The sequence below is a fragment of the Poecilia reticulata genome, chromosome 4, assembly GCF_904066995.2.
Source record: "Poecilia reticulata chromosome 4, P_reticulata-male-v2, whole genome shotgun sequence".
In the NCBI taxonomy this organism is placed as follows: Eukaryota; Metazoa; Chordata; class Actinopteri; order Cyprinodontiformes; family Poeciliidae; genus Poecilia; species Poecilia reticulata.
This window is the reverse complement of record NC_088833.1, coordinates 22,012,793-22,036,333: the sequence shown is the minus strand read 5'-3', so window position 1 is coordinate 22,036,333 and position 23,541 is coordinate 22,012,793. Positions and strand designations below refer to the sequence as shown.

Sequence of the window (23,541 nt, the reverse complement as noted above, 5' to 3'; positions counted from 1 at the left end):
ACTGAACTGTTTGTTTTTTTTTATGCAACAATCATACAATTTACAACTCTGAGATAATAAACTTTTAATTAACTATTTAATTAAATACAGTTTTCATGAGCCACTTTCAGACGTGACATTTGTCAGGCCCATAGTGTCAAAAACCACTGTTAATCAAAAAGAATGTGATTATCTGTGGTAACTTTCAAAAATTGATGGAGAAGAAAGAAAATCTCAAAGGAGATTGCTAAGCCATAAGTTCCTGGGCTAAAGGAGAAGTGTTTTTAGGTTATCAAAAGCACTCCACCAAGTCAATCTTTGAATGCTTAACACAAATAAAAACACAACCGTAGTCATAAGGTCATTTGACATATTGTAGATTCTGCTAGAGTTGAGAGTAGGAACTCTTTTGAAGTGTAATGTTTACTCTCATTTCATTCCAGGCTTTTACAGCTGACACAGACAAAGTGAAATGGAAATGGGATGACAATTTGCAAAGATGTTTGTTTGGAATTGTTGTGCTGCTGGAGCGCCAAGCAGTGTTCAAGTTTTGACTTTCTGACTCAAACCTTAAAAAGAAAAGCAATCAGTCTAAGTTTTTCTGGCACTACCAGGTCTCAAACCTGGCATAGACTGGAAAATACTTCTTGAACAAATCTATCCTGAAAGGTTCAAAATAATACGATATTCAAGCCAATGGTAACTTTGTGCAAACACCTGATTGGCACTGCGACCTAAAAACTGAAGTGCAATTATCACTAAAAGCACCAGGATCTGGAATGTGTACTATAGTGGTCAATTGCTCCTACACAACTGGATCCAATTTAAAAATAAAACTTTTGTTTTAAGTGAACTCTTTTCCATCCTGTGATGTTTCCATTTCTTCTTCCCTTCCTGTCAGTTTCTCCAGCTCTGCATTCATTAGCAAACTTCATCCTTCATTAATAATCTTCAAATGATTGAAAGCCATGGTTGACCTTTTGTGTACTCCACCTCTTCCTGCCCTCTACGCCCCAAACTGGCCAATTGATCCACATAAAAGGCCATAATATTACTCTGTTCTGACAGTTTAGAAAGGTTGTGTGTCAAGCATGATAAGAAGCCCCATGAAATTGATGCAAGACTGTCAATAACCGCGGTTGGGCGGCTGATATGCCGGAACTAAACTGTGGGTATTTGGGGATAGATGGGGTACAGCAATGATGGAGTGCAAACATGCCGTTCCAAATGGAAGCCATGATGTCAGGTGTTATTAACACCACATACATTATGTTTTTAATTTTCCCTGTCTGTGCTTTTGCTATCACACTAAGGTCTCCAGCTAATAAAGACATCCAGAGAGAGCAAAAGATACCCAAAGACAGGCACTGGACCTTTCGACTGTAGCTTATAGATTTTATGCTCTTCTTCTCCCTTTTCTTCCCACTTTGCTCAATATTTCCTCCCTCCCATTGCCCTCCTCCAGGCTTGCTCTGCTGAATCACAGGCTTGAAAGACTGCAGGTGTATGGCCAGTTGATTAGTTGGCTCTCTGACTAAATGACTGATTGTCTATTTGGCTGAATGACTGACTGAATGGAATGGTATCTCACTTTTATTATAGATCTTACAAAGTGACATTCAAAACAAGATGATTTAGCTCAGAAGACTTTTTTTTAAATGAGCAGGTGTTATATTACCAGCACAATGTGCTGTGTCAAGTTTGTGCAGATTTCAGTTATACCTTTATTGATCCAGCGTCCACAGCGTTTGGAAAAGTACAGAATGGAGCTGTGCATGACTAGAGTAATAATGAGATATACTATAACATATTAAATATTTTAACGCTGTCTCACAGTTAAAAATGTTATTACCCTGCAGCTAATGTGAACTGTATGTTAATCGTATCCTTCTCAAACTTTAAAAGGATAGTTCAAGATTTCTCAAGTGAGATTCTGGTAAAGGTTATTATTACCAGTTAGCATATTACCTCCTATCACTCTCTTTACATCTTCATTAAAGATGCATTCAGATTAGGTGGACTTTGAGGATGAATGTAATGGCTGGTCTAAGAAGGGGCCAAACCAAAGAAGATTTCTAGCATGATAAAATAACTCCAATCTGAAGAAAAAAAAATGTCATAATTAATGTGGATCTTATTTCATGAATTTTTAAAACCCAGGCTGGTTATTTATGATGAAACTGCTGATTATTTACCATGAAAAATCAGGCAAAAGTTCATGCCTCCCTTTTTATATTCCTTGGTGAAACAGAGATCAAGAAAAGAAAATGTAAAGAGTTTATGACCAAAGTAAGTATCTAATAGAAAAAGAACACATTGTTAAAAATGTATCAAATTGGTTTTAAAAACCTATATAATACTCATTACTAGCTTCTTGCACCATTTCACAGAATGTGTTTCACACTGTCTGTGCTCTGCCTCCAACCTTCACTTCCCATATAAACAATCACTGGCTTTGGTGTTAGCCAGGGAAAAACCTGCCCCTCCTTCTACGCTTAGCTTTGTCCAGAGGGTCTGGACCGTTGGCTATTGAGAAACAAATTGCTTTCTGGAGGCATGGATTCTGTTCAAGTTTTAGATTTTATCCAATTGTGTCCACAGCGGTAATGTACATAATGCACCACGTTGATGCTATGGAGGCTTACCAGAAAATTTCCTAGAAATTCATTCGCTTGAATGGCTTTGTTCACTTTCTACTCTGCCATTGGCAAACTACAGGTGGACTACCATTCTAAAGCATAGCGGAAAATTGACGTCATCGTTCACAACTTTTCCTTCTGTTCCTTCTAAATACAGAATATGAATGGAATATGTCTACCTCGTACAAAACCTAAAGATGAAATTTGTTGTGAATCGGAACGCTAGTAATAAATTGAATTGAACTGGATATACAATCGTGTACTGAAAAGTAAGAAGACATGGGGGGGGAAAACAAATAGCACTTACTTAATATTAGTGTCGTCATATCATTCAGACACTATGACAAGAAATGCTTTACATGCTCTGTCCTCTGTATGTTTCAGAGAGTATGAATATTGGTGATGCATTCTTGTCCTTGTAAGTAACCTGGCTTCTGTATAAACACTAATGCTATCAATATGACTGTTTTGAACTTGATGTTTTAACACGGCAGATGTCTGCTTTTGTGTAATCTATACTAGATTACACCCAGAGATGTATCCATTGTAGATGATCTATAACCTGCTGAAAGCCATTTTGAAAATCAAACATCAAAAATCCAAAACTATCCCTTTAAATTACACGTGGATCATTACCCTAATTATCAGGTTCAACTAATACAAGATAAAAGCATGTGATTGGTGTATGGCCTAAATGCACTACCACAGGTTAAATATTAGAAATCTCTCTTACAGTTACAATTACTGTCATTCTTTTGGTAATGTGAACTGCATGTTGATGATATACCTTTCCAAGAGAAAAGTGAGATGCATAATCTTAACAGATTAAGTTGGACTCTGTGCAGTCAAGTTTATTCTGTAAACACAACAAAACAAGGATGTTCCTCCCTGAATAATAACAATAATTTAAAAAAAAAAGGTTTTTTGTCAACTGACCTATCTGGTTATATATTAGCATGGTGTGACATTCTCTCGTAGCTTTTTTATTTTGCAAATCTTTTCCATTAGGAGCCCAGGACACTGAAGCTGTGCCTCCCACTGGCTCTCCTCGGGACACCTGAATCTTGGAGCTTGTTGGCCAAGCATCCATTGCCACATTTGTTTATCTCCGAGGTTTTCCCATTTAAGCCTGTCAGGGTATCAGCGTGCAGAATCTCCATCGCTATAAAGAGAAGAGGATGGAGTGTGAAGTGAAAGTCTCATTAAATTTTTAAGCTTCCAAGTGTGAGCAGAATCCCCCTGCCGGGCGGCTCCCAGCTGCCTTGAGAGCCACTGAAGGAAGGGGAGTTAAACAGGGGGAATAAAAAGGCACTACAGAGACTTTTTTCTGAACCAAAAGGAAAGACGGGCTCTTCAGCAATCATCTAATTGTCAACAACTAATTTTTGGTGCCTTTCCAAGCTTCACAATTTTATGAGAGTGAGGAAGATTAAGTTTCTTTTTTTTTGTATGAATCTCATTACTTTTAAATACATGCATGCAAGCATTTGTGCTAAAAAAAAATGGAACCATCTCTGATTACATAAAACTATTTTAGTTTTTCTTCCTCTTAAAAGCACATTTTTACATTTTTCAAATTTTTTTAGTGTGAAAGCTTGTTAGGATATAATTTCCACTCCCATCTGCACTAGAGGTGAAAACAAATGCTGAGGACACAAATAGTCTTTGCAGTTTGTGACTCAGTTACCACATAACACACCTCAAATGAAAAAGGTAAAAAATACTACTGAGACTTGCTCTAGCGTAGCTTTAAAATATAGATGGAAAATATCAACAATCGGCAAAAAAACTAACAAAAAAAAAACCATCTATAATTTGTTGGAATTACAGATGTTTGATTTTGATTTTGTACTTTTGCTATATTATCATTAAAAGCAATTAAATACTGAGCTTGATGAACATTAAATGTGTTTTCTCTGTAATAAAGAAAATTCAAAGGAATCCCATCAGATGATTTTTTTAAAACTCGTCTTCTCTTCATTCACAATCACTCAGCTCTCGCTGCTAAACTAGTCTCACCTTATTTGCTTTCTTTTGTTGTGAGATCACCCTTTTATCACCCTACAAGCATTTCTATTTCACTTTGCCCGTGTCAGCTATAAAAGCCTGGAATTCATACGACATGGATACGGAGTTAAAAAAATAAAATACAATAAAAAATGAACATGACTCGGTGGGCTTGACCCATACCATCACCCCCTTGCCTGTCTCTGTGTAAGTCTATCCTGAGACCTACTTTTTACATAGTCTAGCTGAATCTCAGCAAATTACTCAACAGCTATGGACGTAAATGTTTAATTGAGCTGCTCATACTCTGGAATGAAAATTGTAAGTGTGTGCACGCAGTAGCTAATGGTGGCCAAGGGATGGTTTGGAAATAGAAGAAATTTCCATTTGTAGCGTGGAGTACTCGGGTGGGATGGAGAATCAGTGAAAGAGATTACACTGACCCTGCTGACGAGATTTGATTCCTAAATTTCAACTAATTTTTTTTATTATTTTGCTAGTTATCAGACTAAGCCTTCATCCATGCGAGCACTTTCGAAAAGCACCTTAGGAAAGTATTTATAACCCTTGAAATTTTTCCCTTTTTGCCAAGTTAAACCCCAACCTAGAAATTACTTCACTGGGTTTGCATGTGACAGACCAACACAGAGTTGTGTATAATTGTAAAAATGGTAAATTCAAAAATAAAATGCAAAAATGATGCTGCTGTCTGGAAGCCGATGGTACTTTGGGATGCTGATTGGGAAAAAGTTAGACGGCACTGCGTTACTGTTCAGAGTAACACCTGGAATCTGCTGTAGTGCTCATCCCAGGGCATGCTGTTGAGACACACATGCACTTTGACCTTGTGTATTCTACACATGTGCACTTTCACACCAGTGCAGTACTTCACATCTCTGCGGAGGTATTCTCAAAAAAGTTTTACTCTGTGATCTGATTTCAAAAAGTCCCAATGTCAGAGGCTCCAGGCACAGATGACTGTTGCTTCTCTCTTTTTAGTGGTTGTGCAACAATTTTACAGTGACACTGAAGTTCAGTGCACTCTACACCTTTATTTCATAAATGCATGCTAATGTATGGTAGTTTACAGCACGAATCCCACCAAAAACCCTAAGGTTTGTGTCGGCATGACAAAATTCTCTCTCTCTCTCTCTATATATATATATATATATATATATATATATATATATATATATATATATATATATATATATATATATATATATATATATATATATATATATATATATAAAGTTCAAAGGGTATAAAAAGCAAGACACTGTATGGACACAGAGCAGAAGCATTTTTCCTCCAACAAACACAGATAACACTTATTACTCCCACGTCCTTCTAAATGAAAAGCACAATGTATTCTGTTCAAGTCCTTAGAGCCGGGAAATAAGATCAGTCAGGGAATGTTTGACCCTGGTGAGGAGGTGGCAGCACTTATGTTTGTGCACATTTATGTATGCAAAGATCCACATACACATTTGTGTGAATTTATGCACACTCATAAACTCTAAGGAGCCTATGCTCATGCTTTCCGGGACTGGCAGCTGATCTATAAACCTGCCATGTCTGGTTGCGGCGTTAGCATGCAATGCACTTTTACACCTTGGCCACAGCTGCTATTGGCCGGACATTATTTATTCTAATCTGTTTGACTCTGGCTATCAGCCACAGCCTTGAAGTGGCAGCAAGTGCAGAGTCCACACACATACGCATCCAACCGATTTAGTTTAGTGGAACCGTTTTATTGGTCTTTTGTATGCAAGATTGAGAAAACTGCTTTGTAATAAGCCAGACAACTTGTAGTTTTTTACTTCTTTGTGTTGTTTTTATTTAAGTTGCTTCTAGACCTATCTAAAGTTGAGATCAATACAAACTTTAATATTATGCTTGTGGATAAATACTTTGTGTGTGACTCAGCAGTCCCAAGCGCATAGGATGCATGCTCCCTGAATTTTCACAGGGTCTTTGCTACAATGATGGACGTTTTGCTGTGAATAGCGCTGTCCTGCTGAGGCATAATAGTCCACCATTGGTCTGCTAATCTCAAAGAGGCAGGCAACTGTGCCCTCTCCTCCCCCATCCACAGGATATGAGATGCTGATCAGATTTCTATAATCAATTTACCAGGAGCAGGAGGTATAAATCCTGTCCATTCACTCATTCTCCCTCTGCCTCTATTTCTCTCGCCCTCCTGATTTTTCCTCCCCTCCCTTCCCTTCAGCACCCTGCTTATAGTTAGATGAATAATTCAGAAGCCAATGTGGTGAAAGGTGGAGTAAACAAGTCTATTCCTTAATATCCCAAGAGGCTGCCAAAGAGAGACGAGCGAGGGCAGAGCGCTAGCACAGATAGGCTGAAAGCACAACACAGAAGGAGGGTATCTATGGAAAGTGGACATTCAGAGGCATTCTTTATGACTAGCAGTCATTTGCACTTAGATTGACTCAAAAGTTGCGCCAAGATGGCACAGCTGGCTTCTAGGAAGCCCCCGCCCACCCCCACCGCACTCTCTCTGTTCCCAACACGCCACAACCATTAATAATGAAATCACACAGTGAAACACAACACCTGTGACACAGGGTCGAAAGAGTTCAGGATCTTCTGAGAAGCTAAGGAAAGTAAGACCAGCACAAAAACAGAGCATACTGTACTTCAGCCTACTGTATAATACAAGATGTGACTCCCCCGTTCTCCTCCTAAATGTCACGGGGAGTAACTCCTTTCATGTTCTGGGTGCAGCGCAGTAGCTTTTATTTTGACACCATCAGGTATATAGGGACCATGACTAAACACGAACCACATGAAAATGAGAGCTAGAGTGTTTTTTTTGTTGTTTTTTTTGCGTTTGTGCGCTCATAGTAAATCAAATGCAGAGAGAATTTAGAGGACACAGTGTGCTTACACAACGAGCAAATGTAATCTCACACTGGATTTCTATTCACAGATTATGCAAGCAGAACTGCTGATTGATGACTCACCCAAAATTCAATTATGACTCTTAACAGTTTTATCTGGATGTAGGTTTAGGGATTTTTTTTTAAGTACCTTGGTAATTAAAGAGACAGAGCAAAGGACTTTTGCATGCATCGGTGTTCACAGATGGTATGCGTATAACTTTACGAGTTATACCTATGATAGTCTTCGTATGTGTTCAAATTGCATAACTTGAGATGAATCAAAAAGTTTACATACACTCTTAGTGGGCATGAATGTCACAGAAATATTAAACTTTTTATAAATGTATTTGAGACTAGTGGAAGGAGGAGTACTAGCTGGAATAAAAATGTGACCAACAGCTGAAATTATAAAAAAAAAAAAAAAACGAGAATTGGGTGAACAGGTTGAAATTTATTGTGGATTTTCTCTAATCTTCAATTTGTATAATTAGGCTCAAATATATTCATACATCAGCACTAATACAGTGGAACCTCTGAATACTGATTTACTCCAACAGGCATCTTTTAAGATGCAAACACTTTTTAAAAGTTGTACCGTTTGAAAACAGGAGAGGCTTAATGGTGTGTTTTCAATCCCAGTGTATTCAACACAATGACGAGAAACTTCAGTGTGACTGACATTCTCTACTGGAAGCACTGGCACAAACAATGTCACTATCTTGAGGTTTGCAATTAAAACAATGTTGGTTCGTTGACACTTACTACTCCCAGCACTTCAAAATGTTAGCAAAATCCTGTAACATTGTTATTGTGGAGATTGGTTGCTCAGAGTATGAGCACCTGTGCCATTAGATGATTAATGTGGCAGATACAAGAAAGGCAAGAGAACAACACTGGAGAAAATGTAATCTCACATTGGATTTCTATTCAGTGGCAGGAGTATACAGCATTCATGCACAACAAAGCTACAGTCGCGAGAGCACAGAAGAAAGGCTAACTCTCCGGGTCGGACACTCACTAACTACATCATATAAAGTCATTTTTGGAGGAAAATTTGTGACTGGGACATCCATTTATTGTTTATATTTGGAAAAATGTTTCTGATTACAAGGAAGGGGATAATGCCCCCCTCAGACAAGACAAAAATGATTATAGAGATAAGTTCTATTGTCAAACAAAACTAAGATTAACATATTTGTCCACAATGGCAATATGTAGTTTTGTAGCTGTCAAAATTAGATTTTCACACAAAGAATTAGTAGCACAATGTTTTGTTGTGTTTTGCACATGAAAGGACAGAAAAATGAAAATAGAGAAAACCCTCCACATTCCCCAACTTTACTTTTTTACTTTAAGTCAACAAATAGGTGGTTGAAACTCAAAATTTCCATTGATACCAAACATGCACATAGTTAGAGTTTCAAACTAAAGAACACTGTAGCTCTCAAGCATGGTGGTGGTAGCATCACCACCATGCTTTAACTTTGGTGGCGAGTTTCACCTTGTAAGCTTAACTTTGTGCATCAGATTCTTATTTTCCAGTATCTTGAATGTTGGATCAACAGTCTAGGGTGGTTAAAATAAATAATCACAAACTAAAATTAAAACATTCTTGTCAAGTCTGAGCGTACGTAAACGTCTGAGACGCATTGTAGCCATTATAAGCAACTTTGTGCTTTGTGTGTGTGTCTGAAAAGAACCGTGCATCTCTGTTCGAGCTGTACTCACTGGCATGGTCTGGCTGCCGTGCAGGGCGCCGATTGCAGACTGAGCCTCGGTGTGTGTAGAAAACTTGACGAAGGCGCAACCTGGAAGAAAGAGCAGATGCATATCAAACACACACACATACATACCCATGTGGATATGTGAATATTTAGGGTAACATTAATAAAAGCTGTAGAATTAAATCTGACACTTCAGAAATCACTGAGCATTAAGGGGCTCTCATTGCACAGCAAGCTTCCCCCCCATTCTGGGCATTAGGCAGGCAGACAAGCAGAAGCTGCAGGCCAAAGATACCACTGATGAAGCAGAAAAGCTCGCTATTTAGCACCACATGCCTCTTTGTTCATATTAAATCGCAGTTAAAAAGAACGAAATCAAATAGAAAAACCATTGCAGAACACGTTTTGATCAATGTTCGAAGATGTGAAAAAGACTTGAAAGCTCAGAAATCACAGAAACAATTCTCTTTGCTATAATGTCTTTAAAAACGTATGATAGTCTTTGTGAGGGGGGAAAAAAAAGACGACTCCACAGCTGGACTTTGCTGATGAGCATTAGTAATCCTTCCCTGCTTTTGAACTGAAAAAAAGCATTAAAAAACTAAAATCACCCAACAGAAACATGAAAACATGAGAAGCGATTCTGTTTGTTCCAGTGAAGCAGAGTCAGTCACTGATCCACTGCACTCTCACCCAATTTCACGTCATGTGAAATGTCCATTTCTTAGTATTTCATCTTTTGTGCCTTATTCTTCTTATCGTCTGTCCTGCTTGACCCAGTCACCTTGCCATTCTTCTCCTGTTAATAGGCACACCACTGTGGACACCAGCCGATCAAGATGTCCATTCAGCTGCCAAACTGCTGCCCGCCTCCCTCCTACTGAGATGTGGATAGGAAAAAGCTTTGAGTTCCTGATGACCTGTACAAGGTCTTTGCTACAATGGGGTCATGTACTGCTATAATTAGCCTTTTACCCCTCCATACATGGATTGCCTATGCCTAGCTGGTGTAGCCGTACCTAAAGAGGGATGGGTGGTCTTTCTTCAAAATCCGAGTTCCCTACGTTGCATGTTAATGCGTCTCTTAAAATCAAATCCTATGCTACCACTTGTTACCATGAAAGTTAATCAGAGATGGGGACTACTAAATGTGATAAAAGACACATCACAGGTGAGTTGCTGTTTATAAACATATTTCCTTAAGAGTATATTTTTGTGCCCAACAATAAACCAAAATATTTCAATTGAAGAAACTGGAATTTTGCGATTGAATTAATCATAAAATGTCCACTCTTGCAGGTGTACAACTTAAAAAAAATACTTTAGAATATTTTTGTAATTCTAATAATAAAACAATTATAAAAATAATATTTGACAAAGACAAAAATAACTTCAGAATGTGATATCAACAGATCAACTTCCCTTAGATATTTGTTTTGATGCTTTAATGCTAAACCTTGACAGAGCCTAACCAGTTTGACTTCAAACCATAAAATAAATAATTTATAATTCCACAATTTCCAAATAATATAGCTGATTTTTTCAGAAATTTGCTATTTTATTCTATTTACTTAAGGACAACACACATTTATAAACATATCCATATCCAAATGTTCCACTTTTAATACGGGACATTTAAATATGTTCCATATTAAAGACTTAAAGGCTCATTGTTGTCACACAAGAGATGAAACTTGTATTTCTTTTCGGTGTGCTGTTGCAAAGAGTTTCAGGATTTAACAATCTATAGACACCAAGTAGATCCAGTCAAATATTATCAAGAGGACTAAGATCTTTAGGCTCTACAGCAGCATTAGAATAAAAATCTGACTATTCTGTAGAATAAATGGTTTAGCATGTTCAATTGGGCTGCATGGTGGAGCACTGTTGCCATGCAGCAAGAAGGTCCAAATGTTCTCCATGGAGTTTGGATGTTCTCCCTGGTTCCTTGGTTTTTATCCAGGTTTTCTGGTTTCTTCCCACAATCCAAATATATATATTAACTTAATAAATCTCTCTAAATCAACCTTCGAAGTGAGTGTGAGTGACAGGATGTTATGTTTGTTCTGTGTGTTTGTCTCCTGCCCAGTTACTGACACGCACCAGCCCCTAAGATCTTGCAAGGGTGTGCAAGCTTGGATAAAGGACGAATGGATGGAAGTTCAGAAGGACTGCTGTTGGTAAACGCTTCATCAAGCCACATCCTGCAAACCAAAATTATGTTAATTAATCTAATTTCAAATGGATTCAAATAAGATAATAGATTTTGCTTCCTGAGGCAAACTTGGAGAAGCACCATGCTGGCTGTTATCAGTGGATGGTTCAAGCCTTTGTGAGACTGCTTGTTGTGTTAAGATACATTGCCTGCGCAACTCTCACTTTTTCGAATTCAATGTCACATTCTCTTTTCTTCTTTTTTTTCTGAAAATCTGGATTAATTTAGATGATCAATATGGAAGCCACATTCTATGTGTGCTTGATATCTTTTGTATCTATTGTTTGTGGATCAGAGAACAGATTTGAGGAGTTATTTGAAATTAAATGAATCCAGATTTTTTTGTGGGAAGTCCAAAAACTTTTCTGAAAGGTGTAGCTGACATCATATTCAATAAACATGACCCCGCAAAGACATTAATCCTCTCGAACCTTTTCGTTTTTGTCACTATACAAACACAAAGTTCAATACGCTTATGTGACAGACTAATACAAAATAAGATATTGTAAAGTGAAACAGAAAACTGAAAGGCTGAACAATGAGAGAAATAATCAGAGAAGCAGCTCAGAGATTGGTGGTGGTAATTCCGGAGTGGTGTAGAGACAAAAGTGGGACAATCTGTTGACAGATTACTTGTGCGCTCTACAAATCCGTCCCTTTATGGATGAAAGGCAAGAAAAAATAAATGCTGTTTTTGAAAGCAGTTTGCCACAAATGATACACAATACAAATACAGAGGAGTGAAAAAGAGTTTATCCTATTATTTTTGCATGTTTGTTACACTTACATATTTCAGAACATCAGACCAATTCAAATATTAGTGAAAAACACAAAATGCAGTTTTTAAATGACGATGTTTATTAATAAGGGAGAAAAAAAAGTTCTGAAAAAGTGATTCATCACCTGATAAATTACACCTGAGTTCAGTGGTTACTGCCACACCTGTTCTAAACCAAGACTTCACTTAAGTAGGACCTACTTAACAAAGGAAGGGTACGGTATTATTTGTATAGATATTATAATCCTACTCCACACTCCTTACCATTTGGTTGTGGTAATGCATGAAGTTGTTTGCCAATTGCCAATAAATACCACAAGAAGAAGAATGGAGCATCATATCATTTAGTAAAATGTGGCAATAGATGTGATGTTTTGGGGCCGTTTTCAGGAGCTGGATAACTTGCTGTGGTAAACAGAACCATAAATTTTGTAGTCTACCCAAAAATCCTAAAGGAAAATGTCCGTCCATCTGCAAGGGTATGCAGGTGGACCTCAAGGTGAACTTGGGTTATGCAGCAGGACTTTTAAATTTGTTTGATGTTCTGAAACACTTCAAGTGTTCAAATACACAAAAAACAGGAAATTAGGAAGTTTGCACAATGATGTGCAAACGCTTTTCCACATCACTGTGAGTGAAAGAAGATTATCTGACAAAATGTAACTTTTTGTCCCAAACTCAAACTATTGTGTTTGAACACACCATTCCCACAGTGAAACTTGCAGGTGGACTCATTGTCCAGGCTTTTCGTGGACTTATTATTTTAACCAAGTGCCTGGTAATGCTTCTAAGAGTTAAAGTCGAGCAGAAGTATATTCTTTCCCCTCAGCTGATCAATTTCTCACACATCAAACAGACCAACAATCTCAAGTCAAGCACGCAGGCTGCTTGACCTATATCTGATCCATATGCCATCTGTAATTTACATGATGTCCACACCCGCGCACACACACACGCACACACACATTTGACTGTCAGTCATTGACCTAAATAAATCTGACAGCCGAATCCCGTCTCCTACCTTTGCTGTTTCCGTCAGGACCTCTTAGGACCGTGCACTCCTCGATGACTCCATAGGGCTCAAAGAGACGATAAACATCCTCCTCAGTCTGCTGTTTATTCAGCATCCCAACAAACAACTTCCTGTCTTCTGAAACAAAGAAAGGGACAAAAGGTTACATTATACCCGACCTCAATTATGAAACCAATTAGAGAGCAGGCCGATAACGGGAAACGCTGTCATTACAGTGAAAACAATTTTACCACAGGGACAAACAAATATATTACATACATTCAAAGGTTCTGCAGAGTAGCCATTTTATTTATTCACTGAAGCTTAGGCTCAAGTGACACAGTTTATTTCTTTTCCAGGACTGATCCAGGTCCAATAAAACGGGGTCCGATTCCACGTGGAGACACGTGCGGGCAAGTGTGTGGTCATAGTGTAAGGAAGAAATAACAGGAAACAATGAAATAATGAAGACGTTACTCACATACTCACACACACGTATGAGACTCAGACCAAAGACAATGAGGGAGTCTTTGGTCGTATAAAAAGCAAGAGGGGCTCCAGGCGGCTTCATCCTCCTACACACCAAACTGCACTGGCTGGAACCTACAACTTCTCTCTCCTTCTTCAACTCGTCACCTCTCCTCCCCCACCACCCCACTTATTCATCCATCTCTTCCCTCTCTCTTTCATGCCTTTCCCTTTTTCCTCTCGCTGATTCCACATTTTTGCCCCTCGTTCCTTTTTCAACTGCTGCCCTCCCTCTCTTCCTCTCTTTATCTCTTTCTTACCCTACTAATTGCTGCTGATCCAGAGTTTTTTTGTGTAGCCAGAGAAATATTTCAGCGCACTCTTCAGTGAACAATGGTGTGTCTCTTCAGCGAGCGCCGAGGCCTGGGAGACAAGCCATGAATAACGCTGACTTTTCAATAGATTGCCTTTATGCTATTGAGTCCTGTTAAATGCTGTGGGATCTGATCTTTACCTTGACCTGACACCCCGTGTTTACTGATGTGCTCTGGCACTGTATGATTAATGCTACTCCGTTGTGTGTTTCTGCCGGCAGCAAGAAGCACTAAAATCTTTTTCTTTATACAGATTGTTTCTCCAACTCTGACCCATAAAGCCACAGCGGAGAAAGCGACGGACTGAACCAACAGCTACTGCTGTGAAGAGGAGGAGAGCCGCATAAACTGCTACCAGTCGCATTGACCGGGTTCGCTAGTAATTTCTACACACCATCCTGTGCCGTTGTCATTCCTTGACTCAACCCACAAGGCGGTACGTCAAATCTCACAGCAGGCATGCACGCTCCAGCAAGGCTTTTGCGACTCGGCACCATCAGTGATGCACCTTTAAAATAATCGTCCGTGTCAGAGGATTGTCTAGGGAGGGGCGTCCCTGGTGCTGGCTCCTTATTGCAAGTGGCAGGATCAGAGGCTACGTATAAAAAATGGAAGTGATGCAATGTGACATCTGTCAGGGTGGATTGGAGAGCATTTATCTGCAAAAAAAGAAACGCCTGAACTGGAAAATGAAAGGCCAAGATGGTCCATCCTTTTGCTGGAGGGAGAATATAAATTCCGAGGTTGAATCAGGAAGATGAGTCAAGGATGTTTGTGTGTGTGTGCGTGTGTGCGCACGAGAAAGAGTCTGTGTGTACAAGTAGATGGGAGGATCAAAACTGTAAAGATTTTTCCTGAAATAAAACCAGACTACATTTCAGACACAGTTCTAGTTCAAATCAGACGCATAGTAATCTATGTAAACACTGTCATAGTGACTTTCAGAATTATTTTTAATATCAGCATCACTTTGAAGTACCACAAACATCTCTGTATTTTTTGACCTTATGTTGCTAGACCAACACAAACAGGGAAATAATTGTGAAGTAAAAGGAAAATTATAGTTTTCTTTTTTTTTTTTTTTTACTAATAAAAGTCTGAAATCTGATGCCCCTAAGCAAAAATCTAGTAAAAAAATAAAACTTGCTTTAGAAGTCCATCTATGTGTAATTTAATCTCTCCATAAAGCCAGTTGTTCTGTGAAGGCCTCAGAGGTTTGCTAGAGAACATTAGTAATAAAACAGCAAGATGAAGACCAAAGAACAAAGCAAGTGGATCAGGGAAAAAGCTGCAGAGAAGTTTATAGCAGGATTAGGTCAAAAGCTTTCAACCCATCATCTGAAAATAAAGTAAATGTGGCTCAACTGCAAACCTGTCAGGACGTTGCAGCCCACCTAAACTGACTGGCTGGGCAAGAAGAGCATTAGTAAAGAAAACTGCTTATTGTAGCTCTTGAGGAGCGTCGGAGATTCACAGCACAGGTCGGACAATATGTGGACAGGAAAACTACTAGACATGAACTCCACATACATGGCCATTATGGCAGAATGAAAGTTATTGTTGAACGGAAGTCACAAGAAGTCATGTTTGTGCAGAGTAAATATCATGAGGGTGAAAATCTTGGTCAAGCAAACAGAATCCCAATAATATAAAATCTTTTGAATGTAGGTCAAAAATGTTCAATTAATGATCTAATTTAAATCAAAACCGTTGTGAAAACAAGACAGAAAAAGTTGAAAGACGTATAATAGTTCTGTGAGGCGTAGGACCTTTTGGAGTTTATCGGCTCTCACTTTGGTTGCGACATTCCTTTTCAAGTGGGTGTGAGAAGTTATGAGTTAATGCATGACCTTTACCGGTTTTATAGGAGGTTCTCTCTGAGAATCACAGTGTTAACAGCTTCCATGTGGCATGGCTTAAAATATGATGCTGCATCCATCCTGCAGCTTAAGGATGGCTAACTGGAACGTCACCTCCAGCTAAATGAAATAATATTTATAGGACTCGTAGTATAAAATGACCAGTGGCCACTATATATCACCTGCCTATGTAATATTGCTTCACGAAAAGCCTGAGCCACTAAAATCCTGATCAGCCCACTGTCCTTCTGTATCATGTCTGAGAAAGATAAGAATATGAAACATATTCAAGAGGCTACTGCAGAGTGGGAAACCGGTAACGTTATACAGATATTGTTTTTACATTATTTAGAAAAAAAAAAAGAAAATCTGCGATTGGGGAAATTGTGGCGAGCATGTTCTGGCACATATCTCAGGCTTTAAAAACCGTTGAGCAACTCGTGACAACAGATAATGTTGGAGATCTGCTCCAGTCTAGGACTCTACTCTGGCTGCTCTCAGCTAAACGATCATTGGGAATTTATGTTCCTTTTTTTCGTTCATCGGCAATAGAAAAACATTAACTCATTTATCAACAATGCCGCAGAACAAGTAGTGTGCAAACAAACACGAGCAGAGGGTAAAATGCCTACAGTAAAGTCCACATTACTTATGACAAGAAAGGGAGTGAAAGGGCAAAAGGATGTTGAAGAAAAAAGTTATAACAAAGACTTTGAAGGCTTAAAAGAAAGGGTTAGAAATAACAGCTCTTTCATCGTGACCCAACACGAGTTCATGCCTGTCTGTTAACTATCTTGTGACTCACAGTATTGACTTTTTCTTAGAGAATCTTCAAAATCCACAAGAGCAATGCTGATGAGTACCGGTACTAGGTTCCGTTTTATAACTTGTTCTTTGTGAACATGCACAACACTTCTTCTGGGTAAGGCGTTTTCTAAACTGTACAAAGTTGATGGTAAACTGCTGCAAATTCACTTTTTGCATGTTATTAAAACGTGTTTTTGTTACCTGTCACTGCTCACATAAGTCAACATGAATTTTATTCTAAATTACCATAAGATAGCTTTGAAATATTTAAGATAAATTATGATCACTTAAGCAATTCAGGGGTCCAATAAGCAGCTGCATGTTCACTGAGAAAACTGTGTAACATGCTGGGATTAAGATGCCTTTACGGCTCTCTGTGGCAGAGTGTATTCTCACATCAACAGAGACTCTTCCGCATCCCCACTGACACGCTCATGCTACCATTATTTTTAATTTACCCCACAGGTTCTTGTTGGGGAAAAATAAATTTCAAAATATAGAGAAACATATCCATGCTGCTTATTATATACGCTAAGAATTGTACTCGGGTCTCTTTTCAAAACACAACCTCATGACTAATTGTGATTCACTTATAAATAAAATAAATGCTTAATATCTTTCAAACCAAAAGAAGAGCTAATGTGTGTTGGTATCACCAAGCCAAAGCTTTAAAAATATTGAGCCTGCCTCAAATTTGTGACTGGTGTGAGCGTCCCGTACGCAAAGGCTACTCAAGTTTGAGTTTCATCCTCAGTCCTCCCTTCCCTCTGCCCCCTTCCTGTCAGATTACTGTTAAAAAAAGGCCACTAGTGCTAAAAAAAAAATCTAAAATAAAAAATGTAACCAGTGCATGTGTAGCAACAGCACATCCATGACGAGTTTAATACCTTTGTACAACAGCGGATACAACCTGAAATCTTGAAGGACTTCCTCCTCACTTGAGTGTCCGTACAACATCTGCACCACACGTATTACTCTGGGTTCCCTGATTGTGCCAGAGACCATTAAGGATTTCGGACAGTCAGCTGGGACTTACTGAGTAACAATGAGGCCGAGTGGCAGTTTTTGGAACCAGGGGAACAAAGAGAGAAAAGAAGAGAATGAGCAAGAGAGAGGAGGAGAGACGGAGCAGAATGAATGGAAGAGAGAGTCAGAGCAATGAGCCCAAACTCTAAGTTGCCGGGCATACAGTCCTGCAGTCCTTGATAAGCCAGGATGTATGAAAGAGCTGTGCCACCAGAGCTGGTGAATCACTGCCAGCGGTGGGGAGGATGAGGAAAGGGCAGAGCACTGAGACTGAGAAGGAGAAGCAATGGAGGGGGAGGCTTGGTGGAGGGGATGAAGGAGAGCATATCAACTACTTTCGGCGCTCACTGGTTTTCAAATTTCTCTGCTCTGTCTGTCTTTTTCACAATTGTTGCAACAGTAAGAGAGCGAGGATGGAGAGGAGGGGAGAGAGAGAGAGAGAGAGGGAGAGGGAGAGAGAGATACTGTGACAGAACAGGGAAAGTGTGTGCTATGGAGAAAACGTACTTGTCAGAAGGATGGGGAGGTTGCTATGACAACTACTTATACAGCGTGCCGTCAGTCATGTTTCATTGGAGTTAGGAGAAGAGCAGATGAATGAAGGGGGGAGAGGAGCAGGGGAAGGGGTCATTTATCCATCTGTCTGGCGAGGTGGAGTGCAAATTTGACTGTCATCCTCGCAGATAAGGACAAATTACGAACAATATTAGCTGGCTAATAAAAGGGAACAATAATGAATAGATAAATATATTAAAACCAAATGAGATAGCATCCAGGCAGAAACAAGGGGACCTGAGAAGCCATCCGAGTTTTTGTCATTTCAGGGGAGAAAAGATAAGAGCCGGAAAGAGGTGGCGGGAGGGGGGTGGAGGGGGGCGTCCGCATTAAACCTGACTAGTGTAGCGTACTTCCTTGAATCAAGACAGAAAGAATCCAAATCAGCTCATAGTGGGAAATGTTGCAGCTTCCTCTCCCTCCATCGTAAGCCTATTATACTTCTTCAATGAGCAGGACGCCACACAATAACAGTGTCAGCATGTGTTCAAGCAGAAAAAACATGGACAGAATAGACTGAAATTAATTAACCCTACGAGATCACAGTGCTTAGCCAGTGGAATTTAATCCAATTTATTGCATATAGTGATCTAACTAGGGTTGTGTTTGCATTAATGAGACAGTGCGTTTAATGTGTGTGTCCGCGAATGACTCGGAGGAGCACATGGACGCACTCAGAATGCTCTCTCCTTCAGTGACAGGAGTTTCAGGGACCAACAATGGAGGGACTCTGAGGTTTGGCACAGCCGAAGGGTGAAGAAAAAAAAACAACAAAAAAACAACCCCAGCCAAATTATCTCTTGAATGATGAGGCCCTTTCCATGAGCCGCCTTAGCTCCAGAAAGAAGACGGTTGTCCGAAATTACCCGGATTTAAGGTTCCACTGGCATACAGCTGAGTAAGAAAAGTGGGTAAATAGTTTGTTTACCAATTTCTAAACCAAATTAGCACTCCTGTGTGGGTGCATTGTACACTCAGCTGTCTTTTGAAGTTTGCATCCTAACCCACTGAGTTGACAGCACAAACCGTGAGGCCTACCATGCGCCCGCCTTAATGAGGTAGCTTATTAGTGCTGTTTTCTTCGCAGCCTCAGAGATGTTGCTTAGATACAGCCATGCAGAAGGAGGAAAAGACGAAGAAGAAGAAAAGAAAAAAAACAATACTGAAGTTCTGAACAAAATTCCATCAAACATAATACTCCGCGATGCACAATTCGCCCGACTTCTGTAAAAACCCGCATGTAAATATACATGAATGTTAAACACATGCCTCTGAAGGTTAAACCACAACATCAAGAACCTTGATTTCTATCTATGTCCTCGGTCTATATTTCAACTTTGACAGATGCTCTTGAACAGCGGACCTGCTCCTCTAACTCACGCAGCACCTACAGTGACGCTGGCTTGATTTCATGTCATAGTTTCATCATTTCAGTGTCAAGGCTGCCCCTTGCTAGCTCAGCTGTAACCCTTCACAAGTCTCCGGCAAAAATGCCACGCAGCAGCAGATGCACAGCCTTGAGAGTAATGCGGCAGAAGTTACAGTGCATTGCAAAAGGATCTACACCGCTTCGGGTTTTTTTTGTTTGTCACCACAAACTTTTATGAGAATTTTAAGTGACAGACACAAACACAAAGCGAGGCAACATTTTGAAGTGGAATGAAAATGTATTCTTTGCAAATTAAAATCTAATAAAATAAATCTGCCACAGTCTCAAGTCTCACAGGTTTCCTTCAAAGACTGCCCCACATTTATCTTCATCGCCCAATCAACTGTAACTAGTTTTCCCATTTCAGCTGCTGAAAAAAACAAATCCTCACAATATGATGCTGCCTTGTGGTGAGCTCAGGTTGACATATAGTGTTTTCTGCAAGACATGTTTTGCAAGTACCCAGAAATTTGAAAAAGGTCTCCTCTGACCAGCTCACCTTATACTAGATATCCGCCGAGTCCTCTGCATGCCTTCGGCAAACTTTAAACATGATTTCTTATGGCTTTCTTTGAATAAAACCTTTTCTTGCCAGGCTCCCAAAAATATCAGATTTGTGGAGTGCACAACTAAAACTTGTTTTGTTAACAAATCCTCTGACCTGAGCCGTGGATCTCTGCTGCAGCACCAGTATTACCATGGGCCACTAGGCTGTTTCTTTTATTAATGCTTTCTTGCCCTGGCTGTCAGTTACACCGTATACCTTTCATTTTTGGATGATGTTCTCTGAAATGTTTTAAGCTCAGCATATTGTTTTATAACCTGCTTTGTACCTCTTTTCCACGTCTTTGTTTCTGTCCTGTCTGTTGTTTTTCCTTGTTCTTGGTGAAGCTGTTTGTTCACTAATGTTTTCTGACAAACTATCCAAAGCTTTTAAAGAACATCTGTATTTATAACGTGACAGAAATACACACAGATGAACTCTTTAGATTAACTATGTGATTTCTGAAGAGAATTGGTGACACTGGACTTTATTTAACGGTATTAGAGTCAAAGGGGATAAATGTAAAGGTATGCATAAAAATCAGATTTTTATTTATGTAACGTTTTTAAAAATCATGCAACCTTTTTCTTCAACTTCATAATTAAGTGGCACTATATCACTTAACGATCACTTTAATGCCAATGAAATGTATACAAGTTAATGGCTGTAGCATGAGAAAGCTGAAGTCTCTTCCCACTCTGCAATCCCAGGTCTGTCTTGTTGCGTTAGCAAGCAAATACAGGCACTTTGTGATCCTATATTTATGCATCGTGCAAACACGTTGCATAAAATATAACACATTCAGAGCATTAAATAACGCATGATCATATACTTAGGGTTGCAGATATAAGAAAAAAAGGGCACATATAGAAGCACATAGCTGTTGGCGTACAAGAAAAGAGAAAAAAAAATATCCTAAAGACAAACATCGCAGGAAAGAGTAGGAGGTTCTGGTTGGTTCCAGTTGCATCACGAGCCCTATGGCATGTTAACTGGGCCAAAGAGCTTAGGATCAAACTGCAATGTTTTAATGAACAGCTGCCTCAAAGGAGAAGCAAGCTTCTGCATTCCAACCATACACATGTCCTTGATGCACACCAACTAAGTTGATTCCATCTCAGAGTCCAGTGATCATGAATTCCCTCTGTGCCTCCTTCAGACACAATGACGGATATTACAAATGACACGTAAAAGACTTACCCGCGAGTCCCCGTGCACTCGCACATATTTGTACATGCGTATAAACAAACAAACAAAAAGACGCACATGAGGCACAAGGACGACCTCCTGTCGGTGTCGCGCAGCCCGTCTCCGGAGAAGGCCAGAGATTTTATGCATCGGTGCGATCTGATGGCCTCCCCGTTCTCCGCTGTTGGCCCGGGGGAGATTTTCAGCGCCATGTTGGCCCCCGCTGGAAGCCTTGAACATACAATTACAGCCCTGTGACGTGGCCCTGCCTTCTATTAGCTGTAAAACCTCTGGAGTGTGTAAAAGTGTAGGTGTTGCTGTGCACCCTCTTGGCTTCTCCTGAAGTCATCGCGCCGTCCACGCTGGCATTCTCACACCCCCCTCCTCGGAGCGGTGCAGCCGAAAGGAGGGAAACCACAGGAAAAATGACCTAAAATGTATTATGCGCACCATATACGGCTCAGCAAATTCACTCTCGATATGATAACAAATGTGAAATATTACTCAGAGCTTTGTGTTGACTTCAGTGCATTACGGCCGCGCTCATAAATCCCGAAGCTGCGGCGCAACATGCACACGTAGCTACTGTACATAAACATTTACAGTATGACAGTGTTATTTACATTGCCTCCCTTCATAATATCACGTGAAGGGCAGTTTGGCATCCATTATGTGATGGATTTTTCCTCCCACGCATTTCCCTCTTTTTCCCCCCATTCTTGCTTCCCTTCCAGTCTCTTTGCATACAGTAGAACAAGCTTTTTACCTTTGGCAGTATTTAACAAAGCACTAGCCTGTTTCTTAATTATTTTCTTCGCACTCCATTGACACTGATTCATGAGAGTAACGTTGGACACACCCCCTCGGCCAGCCCCTCCAACCAACCTCAACCTCCCATCTTCTCCATAGTTTTTTTTTTTTCCTCTCATATTTCCTTGCTTGTAGCTTTCTGCATCTTTCTCGGTTACTCTACATTTTTCACTTACTCCGTATCAGCATCTCCATCTATCTTTCTTTGCGAGAATACGCTCATGGCTAATAGCTTGCCTTCATGGTAATTCATTAGTCTTTTGATTGTTCTCAGGTAATTACCTCCTTTTCATAGAGTGCCTTGCAAAAATGTTAATAGCGCTTGAACTTTTTCAGGTTTTGTCATTTTACAAGAACAAACTCCCATCTACACTACTGGGATTTTATGTGATGGTCATAGATCTGTTGACAGCACAGCTATTAGCGGCACACTGCACGTCTGGCTTTTATAGAGGGGTGAAAAGAAAACCTTTAGAGGTCCTGATAGTTAGTTCCCCACAAGAAGCTAATTGAAGGGGGTTCAGCAAATGTGAAATAAGATGCACATTTCTCCCTTTGATTTTCATTGTCTTCGGTGGATTGTTTTTTTACCAGGCCAATCAGCGAGCAGAAGGAGAAGCTGTGAATGACGATTTTTCTTAAAATTTTGGTTTGCCTGTAGTTTTAACAATTGTAGTGGAGGAAGTGAACAAAGCCATTCAGTCCATTGTTGGCCACGCTTCTAAATATTGAATTAACATCAACAGCCGCCCTGTCTGGCCCTGAACTGCTCCCTGAACTGCTCTCTACACAGTGGAGGATGGTTGTTTACAGCGCAGGGAGTTTCCAGTAAGCGTCTTAGTGTGGAAGAGGAGCATTACATACATCACAGGAAAACATTAGCGATTGGGTAAAATTTAAAACCTCAACAGAGTCCACGCCTACAGGAAGCAATCGTTTCTCAACAGCCGAGAGCCCAGACCCTTTGTGCGAAGCAAAGTGTCGTACAAGACAGTAGAGACTTATTCCAAAAGTTTCCTTCTGCAGATTTTGTTAAATACAGACCAGTTGGGCTGAATACAAAAGCAGGGCACACTTTTTGAAATTTTATTTGTAAAAGAGAAACCAGGTTTGGTCTCTTTCAACTTTTTCACTACTGTGCAAATTCAAGTAAAACATATTGATGTTTTTGGGCTATAACTGTGAGAAATATATATAAAAAAAAGTTCAATGAGTGAG

General features: G+C 39.7%; 1 protein-coding gene across 12 annotated transcripts in view; it reads right to left on the bottom strand.

The window, feature by feature from the left end:
• The window catches only part of celf5a (cugbp, Elav-like family member 5a), a 241,611-nt gene that overhangs the window by 34,893 nt on the left and 183,177 nt on the right, over positions 1–23,541 (bottom strand). For 8 of the 12 annotated variants that reach the window (XM_008407174.3, XM_017304383.2, XM_008407182.3 and 5 more), the window contains exons 4-5: positions 13,273–13,401; positions 9,263–9,342 (exon numbers count right to left, since the gene is read on the bottom strand). In XM_008407174.3, coding sequence (XP_008405396.1) covers positions 9,263–9,342; positions 13,273–13,401 — 209 coding nt within the window. The remainder of the gene's footprint in view (positions 1–9,262; positions 9,343–13,272; positions 13,402–23,541) is intronic. The other 4 variants (XM_008407185.3, XM_008407177.3, XM_081606474.1 and 1 more) reach the window with 1 other exon arrangement.